The sequence below is a fragment of the Oncorhynchus masou genome, unplaced genomic scaffold (assembly GCF_036934945.1).
Source record: "Oncorhynchus masou masou isolate Uvic2021 unplaced genomic scaffold, UVic_Omas_1.1 unplaced_scaffold_1361, whole genome shotgun sequence".
Classification (NCBI taxonomy): Eukaryota; Metazoa; Chordata; class Actinopteri; order Salmoniformes; family Salmonidae; genus Oncorhynchus; species Oncorhynchus masou.
Window position 1 is genome coordinate 117,501 of NW_027003510.1, and position 25,000 is coordinate 142,500.

At 44.6% G+C, this 25,000-nt stretch overlaps 1 protein-coding gene across 1 annotated transcript in view; it reads left to right on the plus strand.

The window, feature by feature from the left end:
• Positions 1–25,000, plus strand: part of LOC135530524 (voltage-dependent L-type calcium channel subunit alpha-1C-like) — a 61,066-nt gene that overhangs the window by 33,511 nt on the left and 2,555 nt on the right. The window contains 11 exon segments of the mRNA XM_064958830.1: positions 1,981–2,118; positions 3,014–3,079; positions 4,726–4,817; positions 5,138–5,297; positions 7,631–7,758; positions 8,051–8,250; positions 10,008–10,237; positions 10,422–10,556; positions 11,993–12,378; positions 13,460–13,594; positions 14,637–14,755. Of these exon segments, the coding sequence (XP_064814902.1) occupies positions 1,981–2,118; positions 3,014–3,079; positions 4,726–4,817; positions 5,138–5,297; positions 7,631–7,758; positions 8,051–8,250; positions 10,008–10,237; positions 10,422–10,556; positions 11,993–12,378; positions 13,460–13,594; positions 14,637–14,755 (1,789 nt within the window).

Genomic DNA, 25,000 nt, shown 5'->3' on the forward strand with positions numbered 1-25,000 from the left:
AGGAAGTGTAATGCATTGGGTCTGTTAGTTGTGTCCTCTGCTGGAGAACAGGAAGTGTAATGCATTGGGTCTGTTAGTTGTGTCCTCTGCTGGAGAACAGGAAGTGTAATGCATTGTGTCTGGAGAACAGGAAGGTAATGCATTGGTCTCTTAGTTGTATTCTCTGCTGGAGAACAGGAAGTGTAATGCATTGGGTCTGTTAGTTGTATCCTCTGCTGGAGAACAGGAAGTGTAATGCATTGGGTCTGTTAGTTGTCCTCTGCTGGAGAACAGGAAGTGTAATGCATTGTGTCTGTTAGTTGTATTCTCTGCTGGAGAACAGGAAGTGTAATGCATTGGGTCTGTAATGCATTGGGTCTGTTAGTTGTATTCTCTTGGAGAACAGGAAGTGTGGAGAACAGGAATTGGAGAACTCTCTGCTGGAGAACAGGAAGTGTAATGCATTGGGTCTGTTAGTTGTCTGTGGAGAACAGGAAGTGTAATGCATTGGGTCTGTTAGTTGTCCTCTGGAGAACAGGAAGTGTAATGCATTGGGTCTGTTAGTTGTATTCTCTGCTGGGGAACAGGAAGTGTACTGCATTGTGTCTGTGGAGAACAGGAAGTGTAATGCATTGGGTCTGTTAGTTGTATTCTCTGCTGAAGAACAGGAAGTGTAATGCATTGGGTCTGTTAGTTGTATTCTCTGCTGGAGAACAGGAAGTGTAATGCATTGGGTCTGTTAGTTGTATTCTCTGCTGGAGAACAGGAAGTGTAATGCATTGGGTCTGTTAGTTGTATTCTCTGTATTATCTGCTGGAGAACAGGAAGTGTAATGCATTGGGTCTGTTAGTTTATTCTCTGCTGGAGAACAGGAAGTGTAATGCATTGGGTCTGTTGTTGTATTCTCTGTCTGTTAGTTGTTAGTTTCTCTGCTGGAGAACAGGAAGTGTAATGCATTGGGTCTGTTAGTTGTATTCTCTGCTGGAGAACAGGAAGTGTAATGCATTGGGTCTGTTAGTTGTATTCTCTGCTGGAGAACAGGAAGTGTAATGCATTGGGTCTGTTATTGGGTTGTATTCTCTGCTGGAGAACAGGAAGTGTAATGCATTGGGTCTGTTAGTTGTATTCTCTGCTGGAGAACAGGAAGTGTAATGCATTGGGTCTGTTAGTTGTATTCCCGTTCCTCATAGAGCCACCAGGTGATGCCCGATTCTCTCCTAAACTCTTTTGTAGGTTGTTTTTGATGGGATGATTTGAAGGACTCAACAGTGATTGACCTATTAACTTTGTGTGTATGTGTGTGTCTGTGTATGTGTTTGTATCTCCAACTACGTGTGGGTGTGCACTCGCATACGGATGATCGTGTGTGTGTGTGTGTGTGTGTGTGTGTGTGTGTGTGTGTGTGTGTGTGTGTGTGTGTGTGTGTGTGTGTGTGTGTGTGTGTGTGTGTGTGTGTGTGTGTGTGTGTGTGTGTGTGTGCGCACGCATGTGTCTGTTCATGTCTGTGTGTGTGTGTCTGTTTATTTCTGTGTGTGTCTGTTCATTTGTGTGTGTGTGTGCCTGTTCATGTCTGTGTGTGTGTGTGTTCATGTCTGTGTGTATGTGTGTTCATGTCTGTGTGTATGTGTGTTCATGTCTGTGTGTATGTGTGTTCATGTCTGTGTGTATGTGTGTTCATGTCTGTGTGTGTGTGTGTTCATGTCTGTGTGTATGTGTGTTCATGTCTGTGTGTATGTGTGTTCATGTCTGTGTGTATGTGTGTTCATGTCTGTGTGTATGTGTGTTCATGTCTGTGTGTATATGTGTTCATGTCTGTGTGTGTGTGTGTTCATGTCTGTGTGTGTGTGTGTTCATGTCTGTGTGTATGTGTGTTCATGTCTGTGTGTATGTGTGTTCATGTCTGTGTGTATGTGTGTTCATGTCTGCGTGTGTGTGTGCGTGTGCGTGTGCGTGTGCGTGTGCGTGTGTGTGTGTGTGTTGACGTCCGGTGCCTAACAAAAGGGACTACAAAACTCTGAAGATAACGCCAGGATCTCCATCACCTTCTTCCGGCTGTTCAGAGTGATGAGGCTGGTCAAACTGCTGTCTCGGGGAGAAGGGATACGGACCCTGCTGTGGACCTTCATCAAGTCCTTTCAAGTGAGAGGAGACTCAGACTCAAGTCAAGACCATTGAGATGCAACGGGGTCACGGGGGGGTCATTTTGGAATTGAAGTCAGTCAATTCAGGAGGGAAGTAAACTGTGGAATGGAAATTCTATAAATCTGAGTTAGATATAACTGAGGTTTGGGAGGAAAGACCACGCCTCAACGTCTTTTAGTTCTGGTCTGTACCCGGCTAATCATTTAAAAATATATATATTTTAAATTAATTATCAAAAAAACATTTTTTTTAAATAAATATAGATAGCCTATTTATTTATTTATTTCAGTTTTTCCATATTAGAATTTTCATTTCAAATCACTTCCTGAATTGAGTGACTGAAATTCAGCTTGACCCCTGACCCTGCTTGAGGGAGGAATGTAGAAGGGAGGAATGATGTGTCCAGCTAACCAGTCAGCATCTAACTGTCTCTCAAAACCCCAACACCCCTCATATGCATGCTGTCACAGCCCACTCACCATGCTACAGGTTAATGATAAGGCTTACAGGTTGACATGGTATTTCTAGGGCGAAGATAAGCTGTCCTTCGTAGGTCCCGTGTGGCTCAGTTGGTAGAGCATGGTGCTTGCCACGCCAGAGTTGTGGGTTCAATTCCCATGGAGGGGACCAGTATGAACTTACCACAAGTCTCCTTTAATAAGATTGTCTGAACATTTTAAATGTCGGTGGTTTTATAGGGGCACTCCCCCAAATATAACCCAAAACATTTGATAAAGGGGTTCTGGTAAAATAGTTATTTATCTTGGGTTGGACAGTGGGGGAAAAGGACCGTGACTATTTTTGCAGCAGTGTGCTGCCGTAAGGTGTTTTTGGTGCTGTGGTGCTAGACAGTGTTGTTGACGTGTCACTGATCTCTCTCTGTCCCCCCCAGGCCCTCCCCTATGTAGCACTGCTCATAGTGATGCTCTTTTTCATCTACGCCGTCATTGGGATGCAGGTAAGAACTGCCGGTCAGCCCCTGAGCATCTGGGATTGGTCCTCTGTTCCTCTCCTCTGTTCCTCTCCTCTGTTCCTCTCCTCTGTTCCTCTCCTCTGTTCCTCTCCTATGTTCCTCTCCTCTGTTTCTCTCATCTGTTCCTCTCCTCTGTTCCTCTCCTCTGTTCCTCTCCTCTGTTCCTCTCCTCTGTTCCTCTCCTCTGTTCCTCTCCTATGTTTCTCTCCTCTGTTTCTCTCCTCTGTTCCTCTCCTCTGTTCCTCTCCTCTGTTTTTCTCTCCTCTGTTCCTCTTCTCTGTTCCTCTCCTATGTTTCTCTCCTCTGTTCCTCTCCTCTGTTCCTCTCCTCTGTTCCTCTCCTCTGTTTCTCTCCTCTGTTCCTCTCCTCTGTTTCTCTCCTCTGTTCTCTGTTCCTCTCCTCTGTTCCTCTCCTCTGTTCCTCTCCTCTGTTCCTCTCCTCTGTTCCTCTCCTCTGTTTCTCTCCTCTGTTTCTCTCTGTTCCTCTCCTCTGTTCCTCTCCTCTGTTTCTCTCCTCTGTTCCTCTCCTCTGTTCCTCTCCTCTGTTTCTCTCCTCTGTTTCTCTCCTCTGTTCATCTCCTCTGTTTCTCTCCTCTGTTCATCTCCTCTGTTTCTCTCCTCTGTTCCTCTCCTCTGTTTCTCTCCTCTGTTTCTCTCTGTTCCTCTCCTCTGTTCCTCTCCTCTGTTTCTCTCCTCTGTTCCTCTCCTCTGTTTCTCTCCTCTGTTCTCTGTTCCTCTCCTCTGTTTCTCTCATCTGTTCCTCTCCTCTGTTCCTCTCCTCTGTTCCTCTCCTCTGTTTCTCTCCTCTGTTCCTCTCCTCTGTTTCTCTCCTATGTTTCTCTCCTCTGTTCCTCTCCTCTGTTCATCTCCTCTGTTTCTCTCCTCTGTTCCTCTCCTCTGTTCCTCTCCTCTGTTCCTCTCCTCTGTTCCTCTCCTCTGTTTCTCTCCTCTGTTTCTCTCCTCTGTTCATCTCCTCTGTTTCTCTCCTCTGTTCCTCTCCTCTGTTCCTCTCCTCTGTTTCTCTCCTCTGTTCATCTCCTCTGTTTCTCTCCTCTGTTCCTCTCCTCTGTTTCTCTCCTCTGTTTCTCTCTGTTCCTCTCCTCTGTTCCTCTCCTCTGTTTCTCTCCTCCAGCCAGTCCTGTCCCGTCCGTGTCGTTCGCTGTTCTAACCCCTGACCCAAGGTCCTGTATGTTCTGTCCTGTTCTCTCCTCCACACTATAATAACCTTTCATCTCTCTGCGTTCTCTCTCTAGGGGCTGGTTTCCCAGACACACTTTAAGCCTGGTCCAGGAATTAAAAGCTCCATTGAAAGTGATTTTAATACCAGGACTAGACTGAACCCATGTCCGGGCAACCAGCACTAGATGTTGTTACCTTATATATATGTTGAGAAGCCTTGTGGTTATTGTCCTGTCTCCTCGGCCCCCTGTCCTCTGTGGTACTTACCTGACGATGTCACCTGTCCTCTGTGGTACTGACCTGACGATGTCACCTGTCCTCTGTGGCACTGACCTGACGATGTCACCTGTCCTCTGTGGCACTGACCTGACGATGTCACCTGTCCTCTGTGGCTGTCTTGCACCATGTTGACCTGGCGTGCCCTGTGTCTCCTAACAACCTTGCCCCCTGCAGATGTTTGGTAAGATAGCCCTGAGGGACAACAGTCAGATCAACAGGAACAACAACTTCCAGACCTTCCCCCAGGCTACACTCCTGCTCTTCAGGTGAGCCGTCTGTTCTCCTCCTCTCTTTCCAGACTGTAGACCAACGTCACAAATTCCTGATTTAAAAGCGCCCCCGACAGATCTTGGAGATCATGAAAGCACTGCCACCTCAGAGTCATGGTGTTTTATCAACCCCTGTGCATCCTTTCCACCTCTTCTGCAAGCCGTGATGTCGTTTCCCACTTTTTGTTTAAAACTCTACCTTTGAAGGTAGGACAACCATGCAGCATTTCACCACCAGGTGGACCCTTCATGGAGCCCATTCTTCCTGTACAGTAGAGCCTTCTGTGTGTGACAGCTGGTTGTTTACCTGTGCCCAGGTGTGCCACAGGCGAGGCGTGGCAGGAGATCATGCTGGCATGCGCCCCCATGCGACCCTGTGAGAAGGGGTCAGAGGTGGGACCAGCCAGCGAAGACCAGTGTGGGAGTCACTTCGCTATCTTCTACTTCGTCAGCTTCTACATGCTCTGTGCCTTCCTGGTAAGTAGCTACGGAGAGCGGGGAGGGACAATCCCACTAGCTACAGGGAGCCAGGAGGGACAATCCCACTAGCTACAGGGAGCAAGGAGGGACAATCCCACTAGCTACAGAGAACCAGGAGGGACAATCCCACTAACTACAGAGAGTCAGGAGGGACAATCCCACTAGCTACAGAGAGCCAGGAGGGACAATCCCACTAGCTACAGAGAGCAAGGAGAGACAATCCCACTAGCTACAGAGAGCAAGGAGAGACAATCCCACTAGCTACAGAGAGCAAGGAGAGACAATCCCACTAGCTTCAGAGAGTCAGGAGGGACAATCCCACTAGCTACAGAGAGTCAGGAGGGACAATCTCACTAGCTACAGAGAGTCAGGAGGGACAATCCCACTAGCTACAGAGAACCAGGAGGGACAATCTCAGTAGCTACAGAGAGCAAGGAGGGACAATCCCACTAGCTACAGAGAGTCAGGAGGGACAATCCCACTAGCTACAGAGAGTCAGGAGGGACAATCCCACTAGCTACAGGGAGCAAGGAGGGACAATCCCACTAGCTACAGAGAGCCAGGAGGGACAATCCCACTAGCTACAGAGAACCAGGAGGGACAATCCCACTAGCTACAGAGAGTCAGGAGGGACAATCCCACTAGCTACAGAGAACCAGGAGGGACAATCCCACTAGCTACAGAGAGCAAGGAGAGACAATCCCACTAGCTACAGAGAGCAAGGAGAGACAATCCCACTAGCTACAGAGAGTCAGGAGGGACAATCCCACTAGCTACAGAGAGTCAGGAGGGACAATCCCACTAGCTACAGAGAGCAAGGAGGGACAATCCCACTAGCTACAGAGAGCAAGGAGAGACAATCCCACTAGCTACAGAGAACCAGGAGGGACAATCTCAGTAGCTACAGAGAGTCAGGAGGGACAATCCCACTAGCTACAGAGAGCCAGGAGGGACAATCCCACTAGCTACAGTGAGCCAGGATTAACAATCCCACTAGCTACAGAGAGTCAGGAGGGACAATCCCACTAGCTACAGAGAGCAAGGAGGGACAATCCCACTAGCTACAGAGAGCAAGGAGAGACAATCCCACTAGCTACAGAGAGCAAGGAGAGACAATCCCACTAGCTACAGAGAGCAAGGAGAGACAATCCCACTAGCTACAGAGAGCAAGGAGAGACAATCCCACTAGCTACAGAGAGTCAGGAGAGACAATCCCACTAGCTACAGAGAACCAGGATTAACAATCCCACTAGCTACAGAGAGCAAGGAGGGACAATCCCACTAGCTACAGAGAGTCAGGAGGGACAATCCCACTAGCTACAGAGAGTCAGGAGGGACAATCCCACTAGCTACAGAGAGTCAGGAGGGACAATCCCACTAGCTACAGAGAGTCAGGAGGGACAATCCCACTAGCTACAGAGAGCAAGGAGGGACAATCCCACTAGCTACAGAGAGCAAGGAGAGACAATCCCACTAGCTACAGAGAGCAAGGAGAGACAATCCCACTAGCTACAGAGAGCAAGGAGGGACAATCCCACTAGCTACAGAGAGCAAGGAGAGACAATCCCACTAGCTACAGAGAGTCAGGAGGGACAATCCCACTAGCTACAGAGAGCAAGGAGAGACAATCCCACTAGCTACAGAGAACCAGGAGAGACAATCCCACTAGCTACAGAGAACCAGGAGAGACAATCCCACTAGCTACAGAGAGCAAGGAGGGACAATCCCACTAGCTACAGAGAGCAAGGAGAGACAATCCCACTAGCTACAGAGAGCAAGGAGAGACAATCCCACTAGCTACAGAGAGCAAGGAGGGACAATCCCACTAGCTACAGAGAGTCAGGAGAGACAATCCCACTAGCTACAGAGAGCAAGGAGAGACAATCCCACTAGCTACAGAGAGTCAGGAGGGACAATCCCACTAGCTACAGAGAGCAAGGAGAGACAATCCCACTGGTAGAGAAACCAATCGTTTTTTTCTAGTATTCCAGATGATGAGTTGATTATTCTGGTCTGTTATCTGTCTGTCAGCTGTTATTGGGACTGATGAGTTGATTATTCTGGTCTATTGTCAGCTGTTATTGGGACTGATGAGTTGATTATTCTGGTCTATTGTCAGCTGTTATTGGGACTGATGAGTTGATTATTCTGGTCTGTTGTCTCTCTGTCAGCTGTTATTGAGACTGATGAGTTGATTATTCTGGTCTGTTGTCTCTCTGTCAGCTGTTATTGGGACTGATGAGTTGATTATTCTGGTCTGTTGTCTCTCTGTCAGCTGTTATTGAGACTTATGAGTTGATTAATGGGGTCTGTTGTCTCTCTGTCCACAGATCATCAACCTGTTTGTGGCTGTGATCATGGATAACTTTGACTACCTGACCAGAGACTGGTCTATTCTAGGACCTCACCACCTGGATGAGTTCAAGAGGATCTGGGCTGAGTACGACCCAGAGGCCAAGTCAGTACAACTTCAAACAGCATCTCCCTCCCTCCCTCCCTCCCTCTGAGTCTCTCTCTCTCTCTCTCTCTCTCTCTCTCTCTCTCTCTCTCTCTCTCTCTGTCTATCTGTGTCTCTCTCTCTCTCTCTCTCTCTCTCTCTGTCTCTCTCTCTCTCTCTCTCTCTCTCTCTCTCTCTCTCTCTCTCTCTCTCTCTCTCTCTCTCTCTCTCTCTCTCTCTCTCTCTGTCTCTCTCTCTCTCTCTCTCTCTCTCTCTCTCTCTTTCTCTCTAAATATTGTTGTCTGTTCTACAGGGGTCGTATCAAGCACCTGGATGTGGTAACTCTGTTGAGGAGGATTCAGCCTCCTTTGGGCTTCGGGAAGCTCTGTCCCCACCGGGTGGCCTGCAAGCGTCTGGTCTCCATGAACATGCCCCTGAACAGCGATGGCACAGTCATGTTCAATGCCACCCTGTTTGCCCTGGTGCGAACAGCACTGAGGATCAAGACTGATGGTAACACATGTGATTTTGTGTGTGTACTGATTCTCTCCACCTCTCTCTCTTCTTCTCTGATTCTCTCCACCTCTCTCTCTTCTTCTCTGATTCTCTCCACCTCTCTCTCTTCTCTTCTCTGATCCTCTTCCCCCTCTCTCTTCTTCTCTGATTCTCTTCACCTCTATCTCTTCTTCTCTGATTCTCTCCACTCTCTCTCTTCTTCTTTGATTCTCTCCACCTCTATCTCTTCTTCTCTGATTCTCTTCACCTCTCTCTTCTTCTTCTCTGATTCTCTCCACCTCTATCTCTTCTTCTCTGATTCTCTTCACCTCTCTCTCTTCTTCTCTGATTCTCTCCACCTCTATCTCTTCTTCTCTGATTCTCTCCACCTCTCTCTCTTCATCTCTGATTCTCTCCACCTCTCTCTCTTCTTCTCTGATTCTCTCCACCTCTCTCTTCTTCTCTGATTCTCTCCACCTCTCTCTTCTTCTCTGATTCTCTCCACCTCTCTCTTCTTCTCTGATTCTCTCCACCTCTCTTCTTCTCTGATTCTCTCCACCTCTATCTATTCTTCTCTGATTCTCTCCACCTCTATCTCTTCTTCTCTGATTCTCTCCACCTCTCTCTCTTCTTCTCTGCTTCTCTCCACCTCTCTCTCTTCTTCTCTGATTCTCTCCACCTCTCTCTCTTCTTCTCTGATTCTCTTCACCTCTCTCTTTTCTATCCTCCCCTCTCTTCTTCTCTGATTCTCTCCACCTCTCTCTCTTCTCTCCTCCCCTCTCTTCTTCTCTGCTTCTCTCCACCTCTCTCTCTTCTTCTCGGATTCTCTTCACCTCTATCTCTTCTTCTCTGATTCTCTCCACCTCTCTCTCTTCTTCTTTGATTCTCTCCACCTCTATCTATTCTTCTCTGATTCTCTTCACCTCTCTCTTCTTCTTCTCTGATTCTCTCCACCTCTATCTCTTCTTCTCTGATTCTCTTCACCTCTCTCTCTTCTTCTCTGATTCTCTCCACCTCTATCTCTTCTTCTCTGATTCTCTCCACCTCTCTCTCTTCTTCTCTGATTCTCTCCACCTCTCTCTCTTCTTCTCTGATTCTCTCCACCTCTCTCTTCTTCTCTGATTCTCTCCACCTCTCTCTTCTTCTCTGATTCTCTCCACCTCTCTCTTCTTCTCTGATTCTCTCCACCTCTCTTCTTCTCTGATTCTCTCCACCTCTCTCTTCTTCTCTGATTCTCTCCACCTCTCTTCTTCTCTGATTCTCTCCACCTCTCTCTCTTCTTCTCTGCTTCTCTCCACTGTGTGTGTGAAGGTAACTTGGAGCAATGACTATTGTTGGTTTGTACGGTCCCCGTCTGGTTTCTGTGTGTGTGTGTGAAGGTAACTTGGAGCAATGACTATTGTTGGTTTGTACGGTCCCCGTCTGGTTTCTGTGTGTGAAGGTAACTTGGAGCAATGACTATTGTTGGTTTGTACGGTCCCCGTCTGGTTTCTGTGTGTGTGTGTGTGTGAAGGTAACTTGGAGCAATGACTATTGTTGGTTTGTACGGTCCCCGTCTGGTTTCTCTGTGTGTGTGTGTGTGTGAAGGTAACTTGGAGCAATGACTATTGTTGGTTTGTACGGTCCCCGTCTGGTTTCTCTGTGTGTGAAGGTAACTTGGAGCAATGACTATTGTTGGTTTGTACGGTCCCCGTCTGGTTTCTCTGTGTGAAGGTAACTTGGAGCAATGACTATTGTTGGTTTGTACGGTCCCCGTCTGGTTTCTGTGTGTGAAGGTAACTTGGAGCAGGCGAACGAGGAGCTCCGGGCCATAGTGAAGAAGATCTGGAAGAGAACCAGTATGAAGCTGCTGGATCAGGTGGTGCCCCCTGCTGGAGACGATGAGGTGACGGTTGGGAAGTTCTACGCCACTTTCCTGATCCAGGAGTACTTCAGGAAGTTTAAGAAGCGTAAAGAGCAGGGCCTGGTGGCCAAGGTGCCGCCCAAGACGGCTCTCTCCCTGCAGGTGGGTCCCTACAAGTTCCTGCCTGTCAGACCTTCAGACCAGAGAGCACCGTTTAGAAGTGTGTTCGTACTTCACTGAACATATCAGATTCGTACTAAAACAATGAGTCTGTGTTTGTGTTTGTTCCTCCGTGTCTGTCGTTCCGCGCTGGTGCTTGTCTGTGCCTGTCTGTATTTCCACTCAGGCGGGCCTGCGGACGCTCCATGACATGGGTCCTGAGATCCGGAGGGCCATATCAGGTGACCTCACAGTGGAGGAGGACCTGGACAAGTCGATGAAGGAGCCTGTCTCGGCTGCGTCCGAGGACGATATCTTCAGGGTAAAGGTCGGCTACAGCCCCACACACCCCTCTGTCTGAACTACTGAGCTTCATCAGGCCCATCGCTTCTGCTGTGACCAGCTATAAGGATTACATCTGGTTCTTCACCATCCACCATCATTGGCTCCAGATGCCACTTCAGTAGCCACTACACTTCATTACCCACTACACTTCATAACCCACTACACTTCATAACCCACGACACTTCATAACCCACTACACTTCATAACACACTACACTTCATAACCCACTACACTTCATAACCCACTACACTTCATAACCCACTACACTTCATAACCCACTACACTTCATAACCCACGACACTTCATAACCCACTACACTTCATAACCCACTACACTTCATAACCCACGACACTTCATAACCCACTACACTTCATAACCCACTACACTTCATAGCCCACTACACTTCATAGCCCACTACACTTCATAACACAATACACTTCATAACCCACTACACTTCATAACCCACTACACTTCATAACACACTACACTTCATAACCCACTACACTTCATAACCCACTACACTTCATAACCCACGACACTTCATAACCCACTACACTTCATAACCCACTACACTTCATAACCCACTACACTTCATAGCCCACTACACTTCATAGCCCACTACACTTCATAACACACTACACTTCATAACCCACTACAGTTCATAACCCACTACACTTCATAACCCACTACACTTCATAACCCACTACACTTCATAACCCACTACACTTCATAACCCACTACACTTCATAACCCACAACACTTCATAACCCACTACACTTCATAACCCACTACACTTCATAACCCACTACACTTCATAATCCACTACACTTCATAACCCACTACACTTCATAACCCACTGTACTTCATAACCCACTGTACTTCATAACCCACTACACTTCATAATCCACTACACTTCATAACCCACTACAGTTCAGTACCCACTACACTTTAGTACCTACTACACTAATGTACCAACAACACTTCAGTATCTACTACACTTCACAACCCACTACACTTCATAACCCACTACACTTCATAACCCACAACACTTCATAACCCACAACACTTCAGTCATAAAGCCGGCCTTTGCTTTGCATTGTCCATACGACAGAGACTGAATAGATTTAGTCATAATAGTAGAACAGCGTGACTGTGTGCTTTTAGATGGATGTAACGCTACACAATACTCATCCCTCTCTCTCCTCCCTCTCTCTCTCTCCTCCCTCTCTCTCTCCTCCCTCTCTCTCTCCTCCCTCTCTCTCTCTCCTCCCTCTCTCTCTCCTCCCTCTCTCTCTCCTCCCTCTCTCTCTCCTCCTCTGCTCTCTCCTCCTCTGCTCTCTCCTCCCCTCTCTCTCCTCTCCCTCTCTCTCTGCCTCCTCTCTCTCCTGCCCCTCTCGCTCGCTCCTCCTACAGCGAGCGGGTGGGTTGTTCGGCAACCACGTCAGCTACTACAACGACGGGCGCGACAGCGGACGCAACACCTTCCCACAATCCTTCACCACGCAGCGCCCGCTCCACATCAGCCAGACGGGCAGCCCCGGCGAGGGCGAGTCCCCGTCCCACGAGAAGTTGATGGACTCTACCACCTTCACCCCGAGCTCCTACTCTTCCTCGGGCTCCAACGCTAACATCAACAATGCCAACAACACGGCGGTCCCCGGTGTGGTAGTGGGGGTTGGTGGTCCAGGGGGGCTCAGCCGTTTCCCAAGCCCCAGCATCAGTACTGTGGACGGGCAGAGCGGACCCCCGCTAACCCCGATACTACTGCCGAGGTCTGCATGGTGCTTCCCTCCCAAGAGGTGGGTGTCTCTCTGGGTTCTGTAGAGTACGTTGGTGTTATTCTCTAGTCTGTCTTTTATCAGTGACCTCTCGTGGCCAATTAGATCTGTTTCTAATTCTGATTGGTTGTCAACGGTAACTTCTCTTGTCTGTCTGTCTCTCTCTCTCTCCTCTCTTCCTCTCCACACTGACTGACGCTGAACACAGGATGTGTTTCTATGACTCCCTCATGCGGTATGTTGCTCTCTCAGGAGGAGAGAGAGAGTTGTAATGCCCAGGAGGCATTTACATTACATTTAAGTCATTTAGCAGACGCTCTTATCCAGAGCGACTTACAAATTGGTGAATTCACCTTCTGACATCAGTATGGAAAGGTTCTGCCAACCCTGTTGTCCATACAGTCCCTGGCTGGATCCTTGCTGCACTGAGCTAAACATACTCAGGGACAGACAAGTGTCTGGACTTTAGTCAATATTGAACCTGTTTTTACTCTCCTGCTGGGATCTTGGTATATTTCTACCAGAGGAGGGAGAGGAGATGTACATTGTACAGAACAGGATGTGGATATGCATCACCTACAGTGTTTTTAGCTCATGTAGCTCTGGTTGGATCCACCCTGACAGGAGTGACATCACAGGAGGTTGGTGGCATCTTAATTGGGGAGGACATGGCTCATGTTAATGGCTGGAGCGGAACCAGGTGGAATGGTATGAGATGCGTCCAACACATGGTTTCCAGGTGGCCGTTCCATTCGCTCCGTTCCAGATATTACTATGAGTCGTCCTCCTCTCAGCAGCCTCCTGTGGGTGACATGTGATTGGCTTACTTCCTCCTCAACACAGCCTAGGGATTCAACCTGGTTGGATCCTCCTAAAGCTTTTCATTCAGCTCTGTAGAGTATAATACAGCACGCGGCTGGACCACTGTCACTTATCTCTCTCCCGTGTGTTGATTCTCTATTCATTCTGCTTCTCGCCGCCATCTTGCTTCTAACCAGCGTGCTTCCTCCCCTCTCTCCCTGCTGCTGTTGGGGAGAATCCTCCTGTCCTTCTATTGCTTCTTGTGAGCTGGTTAGTGAGAGGTGTTATGTTGTTTCTGCAGCTCGGACTCCACTGACAGCCGTCTGCCGTTCATCAGGCGAGAGGAGGAGGCGTCGACGGACGAGACGTACGATGAGAGTTACGCGGACGAGAGAGAATACCGCCGAAGCGACCAGAACATTCTCACCTCAGACATGTACTGCCTCCCTCCACCTCTCTCTCTTCTCTCCTCCCCTCTCTTCTTCTCTGCTTCTCTCCACCTCTCTCTCTTCTATCCTCCCCTCTCTTCTTCTCTGCTTCTCTCCACCTCTCTCTCTTCTATCCTCCCCTCTCTTCTTCTCTGCTTCTCTCCACCTCTCTCTTCTATCCTCCCCTCTCTTCTTCTCTGCTTCTCTCCACCTCTCTCTCTTCTATCCTCCCCTCTCTTCTTCTCTGCTTCTCTCCACCTCTCTCTCTTCTATCCTCCCCTCTCTTCTTCTCTGCTTCTCTCCACCTCTCTCTTCTATCCTCCCTCTCTCTTCTCTCTCTGCTTCTCTCCACCTCTCTCTTCTATCCTCCCCTCTTCTTCTCTGCTTCTCTCCACCTCTCTCTCTTCTATCCTCCCCTCTCTTCTTCTCTGCTTCTCTCCACCTCTCTCTCTTCTCTCCACCTCTCTCTCTTCTCTCCTCCCCTCTCTTCTCTGATTCTCTCCACCTCTCTCTCTTCTATCCTCCCCCTCTCTTCTTCTCTGCTTCTCTCCACTCTCTCTCTCTTCTCTCTCCCCTCTCTTCTTCTCTGCTTCTCTCCACCCTCTCTCTTCTCTCCACCTCTCTCTCTCTTCTCTCTCCCCTCTCTTCTTCTCTGCTTCTCTCCACCTCTCTCTCTTCTCTCCTCCCCTCTCTTCTTCTCTGATTCTCTCCACCTCTCTCTCTCCTCCCCTCTCTTCTTCTCTGCTTCTCTACACCTCTCTCTCTTCTATCCTCCCCTCTCTTCTTCTCTGATTCTCTGATTCTCTCCACTTCTCTCTTCTCTGTCTCTTTCTCTTTCACCATGAAAATATATGCCTTTCATGGTCTCTGTATGCCCCACGTGTGTGTGTGTGTGTGTGTGTGTGTGTGTGTGTGTGTGTGTGTGTGTGTGTGTGTGTGTGTGTGTGTGTGTGTGTGTGTGTGTGTGTGTGTGTGTGTGTGTGTGTGTGTGTGTGTGTGTGTGTGTGTGTGTGTGTGTGTGTGTGACCTTGCGTCTGTGTGTGTTTTCAGGCTGGTATATCAGGATGAGGAGAACAAGCAGCTGACTCCCATGGAGGACGGAGAGGATGGGGGAGACAGGAGACCCTGGCACTCTCCCAGACGAGCCTTCCTCTGTCCCACAGCTCTGGGTAAGACCTGCCTGTCTAGACCTCACTTCAACCCTCACTAACCTCTGACTCCTCACCCAAACCAAACACCCCTATCTCATACCTAATCCCCATATTTAGACCTGCCTGTCTAGACCTCACTTCAACCCCCACTAACCTCTGACTCCTCACCCAAACCAAACACCCCTATCTCATACCTAATCCCCATATTTAGACCTGCCTGTCTAGACCTCACTTCAACCCCCACTAACCTCTGACTCCTCACCCAAACCAAACACCCCTATCTCATACCTAATCCCCATATTTAGACCTGCCTGTCTAGACCTCACTTCAACCCCCACTAACCTCTGACTCCTCACCCAAACCAAACACCCCTATCTCATACCTAATCCCCATATTAAGACCTGCCTGTCTAGACCTCACTTCAACCCCCACTAACCTCTGACTCCTCACCCAAACCAAACACCCCTATCTCATACCTAATCCCCATATTAAGACCTGCCTGTCTAGACCTCACTTCAACCCCCACTAACCTCTGACTCCTCACCCAAACCAAACACCCCTATCTCATACCTAATCCCCATATTTAGACCTGCCTGTCTAGACCTCACTTCAACCCCCACTAACCTCTGACTCCTCACCCAAACCAAACACCCCTATCTCATACCTAATCCCCATATTTAGACCTGTCTGTCTAGACCTCACTTCAACCCCCACTAACCTCTGACTCCTCACCCAAACCAAACACCCCTATCTCATACCTAATCCCCATATTTAGACCTGCCTGTCTAGACCTCACTTCAACCCCCACTAACCTCTGACTCCTCACCCAAACCAAACACCCCTATCTCATACCTAATCCCCATATTTAGACCTGCCTGTCTAGACCTCACTTCAACCCCCACTAACCTCTGACTCCTCACCCAAACCAAACACCCCTATCTCATACCTAATCCCCATATTTAGACCTGCCTGTCTAGACCTCACTTCAACCCCCACTAACCTCTGACTCCTCACCCAAACCAAACACCCCTATCTCATACCTAATCCCCATATTTAGACCTGCCTGTCTAGACCTCACTTCAACCCCCACTAACCTCTGACTCCTCACCCAAACCAAACACCCCTATCTCATACCTAATCCCCATATTTAGACCTGCCTGTCTAGACCTCACTTCAACCCCACTAACCTCTGACTCCTCACCCAAACCAAACACCCCTATCTCATACCTAATCCCCATATTTAGACCTGCCTGTCTAGACCTCACTTCAACCCCCACTAACCTCTGACTCCTCACCCAAACCAAACACCCCTATCTCATACCTAATCCCCATATTTAGACCTGCCTGTCTAGACCTCACTTCAACCCCCACTAACCTCTGACTCCTCACCCAAACCAAACACCCCTATCTCATACCTAATCCCCATATTTAGACCTGCCTGTCTAGACCTCACTTCAACCCCCACTAACCTCTGACTCCTCACCCAAACCAAACACCCCTATCTCATACCTAATCCCCATATTTAGACCTGCCTGTCTAGACCTCACTTCAACCCACTAACCTCTGACTCCTCACCCAAACCAAACACCCCTATCTCATACCTAATCCCCATATTTAGACCTGCCTGTCTAGACCTCACTTAAACCCCCACTAACCTCTGACTCCTCACCCAAACCAAACACCCCTATCTCATACCTAATCCCCATATTTAGACCTGCCTGTCTAGACCTCACTTCAACCCCCACTAACCTCTGACTCCTCACCCAAACCAAACACCCCTATCTCATACCTAATCCCCATATTTAGACCTGCCTGTCTAGACCTCACTTCAACCCCCACTAACCTCTGACTCCTCACCCAAACCAAACACCCCTATCTCATACCTAATCCCCATATTTAGACCTGCCTGTCTAGACCTCACTTCAACCCCCACTAACCTCTGACTCCTCACCCAAACCAAACACCCCTATCTCATACCTAATCCCCATATTTAGACCTGCCTGTCTAGACCTCACTTCAACCCCCACTAACCTCTGACTCCTCACCCAAACCAAACACCCCTATCTCATACCTAATCCCCATATTTAGACCTGCCTGTCTAGACCTCACTTCAACCCCCACTAACCTCTGACTCCTCACCCAAACCAAACACCCCTATCTCATACCTAATCCCCATATTTAGACCTGCCTGTCTAGACCTCACTTCAACCCCCACTAACCTCTGACTCCTCACCCAAACCAAACACCCCTATCTCATACCTAATCCCCATATTTAGACCTGCCTGTCTAGACCTCACTTCAACCCCACTAACCTCTGACTCCTCACCCAAACCAAACACCCCTATCTCATACCTAATCCCCATATTTAGACCTGTCTGTCTAGACCTCACTTCAACCCCCACTAACCTCTGACTCCTCACCCAAACCAAACACCCCTATCTCATACCTAATCCCCATATTTAGACCTGCCTGTCTAGACCTCACTTCAACCCCCACTAACCTCTGACTCCTCACCCAAACCAAACACCCCCATCTCATACCTAATCCCCATATTTAGACCTGCCTGTCTAGACCTCACTTAAACCCCCACTAACCTCTGACTCCTCACCCAAACCAAACACCCCTATCTCATACCTAATCCCCATATTTAGACCTGCCTGTCTAGACCTCACTTCAACCCCCACTAACCTCTGACTCCTCACCCAAACCAAACACCCCTATCTCATACCTAATCCCCATATTTAGACCTGCCTGTCTAGACCTCACTTCAACCCCCACTAACCTCTGACTCCTCACCCAAACCAAACACCCCTATCTCATACCTAATCCCCATATTTAGACCTGTCTGTCTAGACCTCACTTAAACCCCCACTAACCTCTGACTCCTCACCCAAACCAAACACCCCTATCTCATACCTAATCCCCATATTTAGACCTGCCTGTCTAGACCTCACTTCAACCCCCACTAACCTCTGACTCCTCACCCAAACCAAACACCCCTATCTCATACCTAATCCCCATATTTAGACCTGCCTGTCTAGACCTCACTTCAACCCCCACTAACCTCTGACTCCTCACCCAAACCAAACACCGCTATCTCATACCTAATCCCCATATTTAGACTTGTCTGTCTAGACCTCACTTAAACCCCCACTAACCTCCGACTCCTCACCCAAACCAAACACCCCCATCTCATACCTAATCCCCAGAGTTAGACCTGTCTGCCTAAAGGACTGGGTAAGATTTTAATACCAACACCAACAGCCCTTAAACCCCCACTAACCTCCAAATCTTCACACAGACAAAATACCCCTTACCCCTACTCTACTTAACTCCCCACTCAACCCCCCTCCCACACCTCCCTTCCACTGTCTGTTGACTTGAAATGGGGAAGTCCATTCTAGTAAATGTTATTCTATGTTCATGTAGCCTCTCCCTCGCTGGTTAATTGTTAATTGGTTAATTGTTAATTGGTGAATCCCTCTGGTTAATTGTTAATTATTTAATTGTTAATTGGTGAATCCCTCTAGTTAATTGTTAATTGGTTAATCCCTCTAGTTAATTGTTAATTGGTTAATCCCTCTAGTTAATTGTTAATTGGTGAATCCCTCTGGTTAATTGTTAATTGGTGAGTCCCTCTAGTTGTTAATTTGTGAGTCCCTCTAGTTAATTGTTAATTGGTTAATCCCTCTAGTTAATTGTTAATTGGTTAATCCCTCTAGTTAATTGTTAATTGGTGAATCCCTCTGGTTAATTGTTAATTGGTGAATCCCTCTAGTTAATTGTTAATTGGTTAATCCCTCTAGTTAATTGTTAATTGGTGAATCCCTCTAGTTAATTGTTAATTGGTGAATCCCTCTAGTTAATTGTTAATTGGTGAATCCCTCTAGTTAATTGTTAATTGGTGAGTCCCTCTAATTAATTGGTGAATCCCTCTGGTTAATTGTTAATTGGTGAATCCCTCTGGTTAATTGTTATTGGTGAATCCCTCTAGTTAATTGTTATTGGTGAATCCCTCTGGTTAATTGTTAATTGGTGAATCCCTCTGGTTAATTGTTAATTGGTGAATCCCTCTGGTTAATTGGTGAATCCCTCTAGTTAATTGTTAATTGGTTAATCCCTCTAGTTAGTTGTTAATTGGTGAATCCCTCTGGTTAATTGTTAATTGGTGAATCCCTCTAGTTAATTGTTAATTGGTGAATCCCTCTGGTTAATTGTTAATTGGTGAATCCCTCTGGTTAATTGTTAATTGGTGAATCCCTCTGGTTAATTGTTAATTGGTGAATCCCTCTGGTTAATTGTTAATTGGTGAATCCCTCTAGTTAATTGTTAATTGGTGAATCCCTCTAGTTAATTGTTAATTGGTGAATCCCTCTAGTTAATTGTTAATTGGTGAATCCCTCTAGTTAATTGTTAATTGGTGAATCCCTCTGGTTACTTGTTAATTGGTGAATCCCTCTAGTTAATTGTTAAATGGTGAATCCCTCTAGTTAATTGTTAATTGGTGAATCCCTCTAGTTAATTGTTATTGGTGAATCCCTCTAATTGTTAATTGGTGAATCCCTCTGGTTAATTGTTAATTGGTGAATCCCTCTAGTTAATTGTTAATTGGTGAGTCCCTCTGGTTAATTGTTAATTGGTGAATCCCTCTGGTTAATTGTTATTGGTGAATCCCTCTAGTTAATTGTTAATTGTTGAGTCCCTCTGGTTAATTGTTAATTGGTGAGTTCCTCTAGTTAATTGTTATTGGTGAATCCCTCTGGTTAATTGTTAATTGGTGAATCCCTCTGGTTACTTGTTAAATGGTGAGTCCCTCTAGTTAATTGTTAATTGGTGAATCCCTCTGGTTAATTGTTAATTGGTGAGTCCCTCTAGTTAATTGTTAATTGGTGAGTCCCTCTAGTTAATTGTTAATTGGTGAATCCCTCTGGTTAATTGTTAATTGGTGAGTCCCTCTAGTTAATTGTTAATTGGTGAATCCCACTAGTTAATTGTTATTGGTGAATCCCTCTGGTTAATTGTTAATTGGTGAATCCCTTTAGTTAATTGTTAATTGGTGAATCCCTCTAGTTAATTGTTAATTGGTGAATCCCTCTAGTTAATTGTTAATTGGTGAATCCCTCTGGTTAATTGTTAATTTGAATCCTTGTTATTGGTGAATCCCTCTAGTTATTTGTTAATTGGTGAATCCCTGGTTAATTGTTAATCTGTTAATTGGTGAATCCTCTAGTTATTTGTTAATTGGTGAATCCCTCTAGTTAATTGTTATTGGTGAATCCTCTAGTTATTTGTTAATTGGTGAATCCCTCTAGTTATTTGTTAATTGGTGAATCCCTCTAGTTATTTGTTAATTGGTGAATCCCTCTAGTTATTTGTTAATTGGTGAATCCTTCTAGTTAATTGTTAATTGGTGAGTCCTCTAGTTAATTGTTATTGGTGAATCCCTCTAGTTAATTGTTAATTGGTGAATCCCTCTAGTTAATTGTTATTGGTGAGTCCCTCTAGTTAATTGTTAAATGGTGAATCCCTCTAGTTAATTGTTATTGGTGAATCCCTCTAGTTAATTGTTATTGGTGAGTCCCTCTAGTTAATTGTTAAATGGTGAATCCCTCTAGTTAATTGTTAATTGGTGAGTCCCTCTAGTTAATTGTTATTGGTGAATCCCTCTAGTTAATTGTTAATTGGTGAATCCCTCTAGTTATTTGTTAATTGGTGAATCCCTCTGGTTAATTGTTAATTGGTGAATCCCTCTAGTTATTTGTTAATTGGTGAATCCCTCTGGTTATTTGTTAATTGGTGAATCCCTCTAGTTATTTGTTAATTGGTGAATCCCTCTGGTTATTTGTTAATTGGTGAATTCCTCTGGTTATTTGTTAATTGGTGAATCCCTCTAGTTATTTGTTAATTGGTGAATCCCTCTAGTTAATTGTTAATTGGTGAGTCCCTCTAGTTAATTGTTATTGGTGAATCCCTCTAGTTAATTGTTAATTGGTGAATCCCTCTAGTTAATTGTTATTGGTGAGTCCCTCTAGTTAATTGTTAAATGGTGAATCCCTCTAGTTAATTGTTAAATGGTGAATCCCTCTAGTTAATTGTTATTGGTGAATCCCTCTAGTTAATTGTTATTGGTGAGTCCCTCTAGTTAATTGTTAAATGGTGAATCCCTCTAGTTAATTGTTAATTGGTGAGTCCCTCTAGTTAATTGTTATTGGTGAATCCCTCTAGTTAATTGTTAATTGGTGAATCCCTCTAGTTATTTGTTAATTGGTGAATCCCTCTGGTTAATTGTTAATTGGTGAATCCCTCTAGTTATTTGTTAATTGGTGAATCCCTCTAGTTATTTGTTAATTGGTGAATCCCTCTGGTTATTTGTTAATTGGTGAATTCCTCTGGTTATTTGTTAATTTGTGAATCCCTCTAGTTATTTGTTAATTGGTGAATCCCTCTAGTTAATTGTTAATTGGTGAGTCCCTCTAGTTAATTGTTATTGGTGAATCCCTCTAGTTAATTGTTAATTGGTGAATCCCTCTAGTTAATTGTTATTGGTGAGTCCTCTAGTTAATTGTTAATTGGTTAATCCCTCTAGTTAATTGTTATTGGTTAATCCCTCTAGTTAATTGTTATTGGTTAATCCCTCTAGTTAATTGTTATTGGTGAATCCCTCTAGTTAATTGTTATTGGTGAATCCCTCTGGTTAATTGTTAATTGGTGAATCCCTCTAGTTAATTGTTAATTGGTGAGTCCCTCTGGTTAATTGTTAATTGGTGAATCCCTCTAGTTAATTGTTATTGGTTAATCCCTCTAGTTAATTATTATTGGTGAATCCCTCTGGTTAATTGTTAATTGGTGAGTCCCTCTAGTTAATTGTTATTGGTGAATCCCTCTGGTTACTTGTTAATTGGTGAATCCCTCTGGTTACTTGTTAAATGGTGAATCCCTCTGGTTAATTGTTTATGGTGAATACCTCTGGTTACTTGTCAATGGTGAATCCCTCTAGTTAATTGTTAATTGGTGAATCCCTCTGGTTACTTGTTAAATGGTGAATCCCTCTAGTTAATTGTTAATTGGTGAATCCCTCTAGTTAATTGTTAATTGGTGAATCCCTCTAGTTAATTGTTAATTGGTGAGTCCCTCTAGTTAATTGTTATTGGTGAATCCCTCTGGTTAATTGTTAATTGGTGAATCCCTCTGGTTACTTGTTAAATGGTGAATCCCTCTGGTTAATTGTTAATGGTGAATCCCTCTGGTTACTTGTTATTTTGAAATTGTTAATTGGTGAATCCCTCTAGTTATTTGTTAATTGGTGAATCCCTCTGGTTAATTGTTAATTGGTGAATCCCTCTGGTTAATTGGTGAATCCCTCTAGTTATTTGTTAATTGGTGAATCCCTCTGGTTATTTGTTAATTGGTGAATCCCTCTAGTTATTTGTTAATTGGTGAATCCCTCTGGTTATTTGTTAATTGGTGAATCCCTCTGGTTATTTGTTAATTGGTGAATCCCTCTAGTTATTTGTTAATTGGTGAATCCTTCTAGTTAATTGTTAATTGGTGAGTCCCTCTAGTTAATTGTTATTGGTGAATCCCTCTAGTTAATTGTTAATTGGTGAATCCCTCTAGTTAATTGTTATTGGTGAGTCCCTCTAGTTAATTGTTAAATGGTGAATCCCTCTAGTTAATTGTTATTGGTGAATCCTCTAGTTAATTGTTATTGGTGAGTCCCTCTAGTTAATTGTTAAATGGTGAATCCCTCTAGTTAATTGTTAATTGGTGAGTCCCTCTAGTTAATTGTTATTGGTGAATCCCTCTAGTTAATTGTTAATTGGTGAATCCCTCTAGTTATTTGTTAATTGGTGAATCCCTCTGGTTAATTGTTAATTGGTGAATCCCTCTAGTTATTTGTTAATTGGTGAATCCCTCTGGTTATTTGTTAATTGGTGAATCCCTCTAGTTATTTGTTAATTGGTGAATCCCTCTGGTTATTTGTTAATTGGTGAATTCCTCTGGTTATTTGTTAATTGGTGAATCCCTCTAGTTATTTGTTAATTGGTGAATCCCTCTAGTTAATTGTTAATTGGTGAGTCCCTCTAGTTAATTGTTATTGGTGAATCCCTCTAGTTAATTGTTAATTGGTGAATCCCTCTAGTTAATTGTTATTGGTGAGTCCCTCTAGTTAATTGTTAAATGGTGAATCCCTCTAGTTAATTGTTATTGGTGAATCCCTCTAGTTAATTGTTATTGGTGAATCCCTCTAGTTAATTGTTATTGGTGAGTCCCTCTAGTTAATTGTTAAATGGTGAATCCCTCTAGTTAATTGTTAATTGGTGAGTCCCTCTAGTTAATTGTTATTGGTGAATCCCTCTAGTTAATTGTTAATTGGTGAATCCCTCTAGTTATTTGTTAATTGGTGAATCCCTCTGGTTAATTGTTAATTGGTGAATCCCTCTAGTTATTTGTTAATTGGTGAATCCCTCTAGTTATTTGTTAATTGGTGAATCCCTCTGGTTATTTGTTAATTGGTGAATTCCTCTGGTTATTTGTTAATTTGTGAATCCCTCTAGTTATTTGTTAATTGGTGAATCCCTCTAGTTAATTGTTAATTGGTGAGTCCCTCTAGTTAATTGTTATTGGTGAATCCCTCTAGTTAATTGTTAATTGGTGAATCCCTCTAGTTAATTGTTATTGGTGAGTCCCTCTAGTTAATTGTTAAATGGTGAATCCCTCTAGTTAATTGTTATTGGTGAATCCCTCTAGTTAATTGTTATTGGTGAATCCCTCTAGTTAATTGTTATTGGTGAATCCCTCTAGTTAATTGTTATTGGTGAATCCCTCTGGTTAATTGTTAATTGGTGAATCCCTCTAGTTAATTGTTAATTGGTGAGTCCCTCTGGTTAATTGTTAATTGGTGAATCCCTCTGGTTAATTGTTATTGGTGAATCCCTCTAGTTAATTGTTAATTGTTGAGTCCCTCTGGTTAATTGTTAATTGGTGAGTTCCTCTAGTTAATTGTTATTGGTGAATCCCTCTGGTTAATTGTTAATTGGTGAATCCCTCTGGTTACTTGTTAAATGGTGAATCCCTCTGGTTAATTGTTTATGGTGAATACCTCTGGTTACTTGTCAATGGTGAATCCCTCTAGTTAATTGTTAATTGGTGAATCCCTCTGGTTACTTGTTAAATGGTGAATCCCTCTAGTTAATTGTTAATTGGTGAATCCCTCTAGTTAATTGTTAATTGGTGAATCCCTGTAGTTAATTGTTAATTGGTGAGTCCCTCTAGTTAATTGTTATTGGTGAATCCCTCTGGTTAATTGTTAAATGGTGAATCCCTCTGGTTACTTGTTAAATGGTGAATCCCTCTGGTTAATTGTTAATGGTGAATCCCTCTGGTTACTTGTTATTTGGTGAATCCCTCTGGTTAATTGTTAATGGTGAATCCCTCTGGTTACTTGTTATTTGGTGAATCCCTCTGGTTAATTGTTAATTGGTGAATCCCTCTGGTTAATTGTTATTGGTGAGTCCCTCTAGTTAATTGTTATTGGTGAATCCCTCTGGTTAATTGTTAATTGGTGAGTCCCTCTAGTTAATTGTTAATTGTTGAGTCCCTCTAGTTAATTGTTATTGGTGAATCCCTCTAGTTAATTGTTAATTGGTGAATCCCTCTAGTTAATTGTTAATTGGTGAATCCCTCTAGTTAATTGTTAATTGTTGAGTCCCTCTAGTTAATTGTTATTGGTGAGTCCCTCTAGTTAATTGTTATTGGTGAATCCCTCTGGTTAATTGTTAATTGGTGAGTCCCTCTAGTTAATTGTTAATTGTTGAGTCCCTCTAGTTAATTGTTATTGGTGAATCCCTCTAGTTAATTGTTAAATGGTGAATCCCTCTAGTTAATTGTTAATTGGTGAATCCCTCTAGTTAATTGTTATTGGTGAATCCCTCTAGTTAATTGTTATTGGTGAATCCCTCTGGTTAATTGTTATTGGTGAATCCCTCTAGTTAATTGTTATTGGTGAATCCCTCTGGTTAATTGTTATTGGTGAATCCCTCTGGTTAATTGTTATTGGTGAATCCCTCTGGTTAATTGTTATTGGTGAATCCCTCTAGTTAATTGTTATTGGTGAATCCCTCTGGTTAATTGTTATTGGTGAATCCCTCTAGTTAATTGTTAATTGGTGAATCCCTCTAGTTAATTGTTATTGGTGAATCCCTCTGGTTAATTGTTATTGGTGAATCCCTCTGGTTAATTGTTATTGGTGAATCCCTCTAG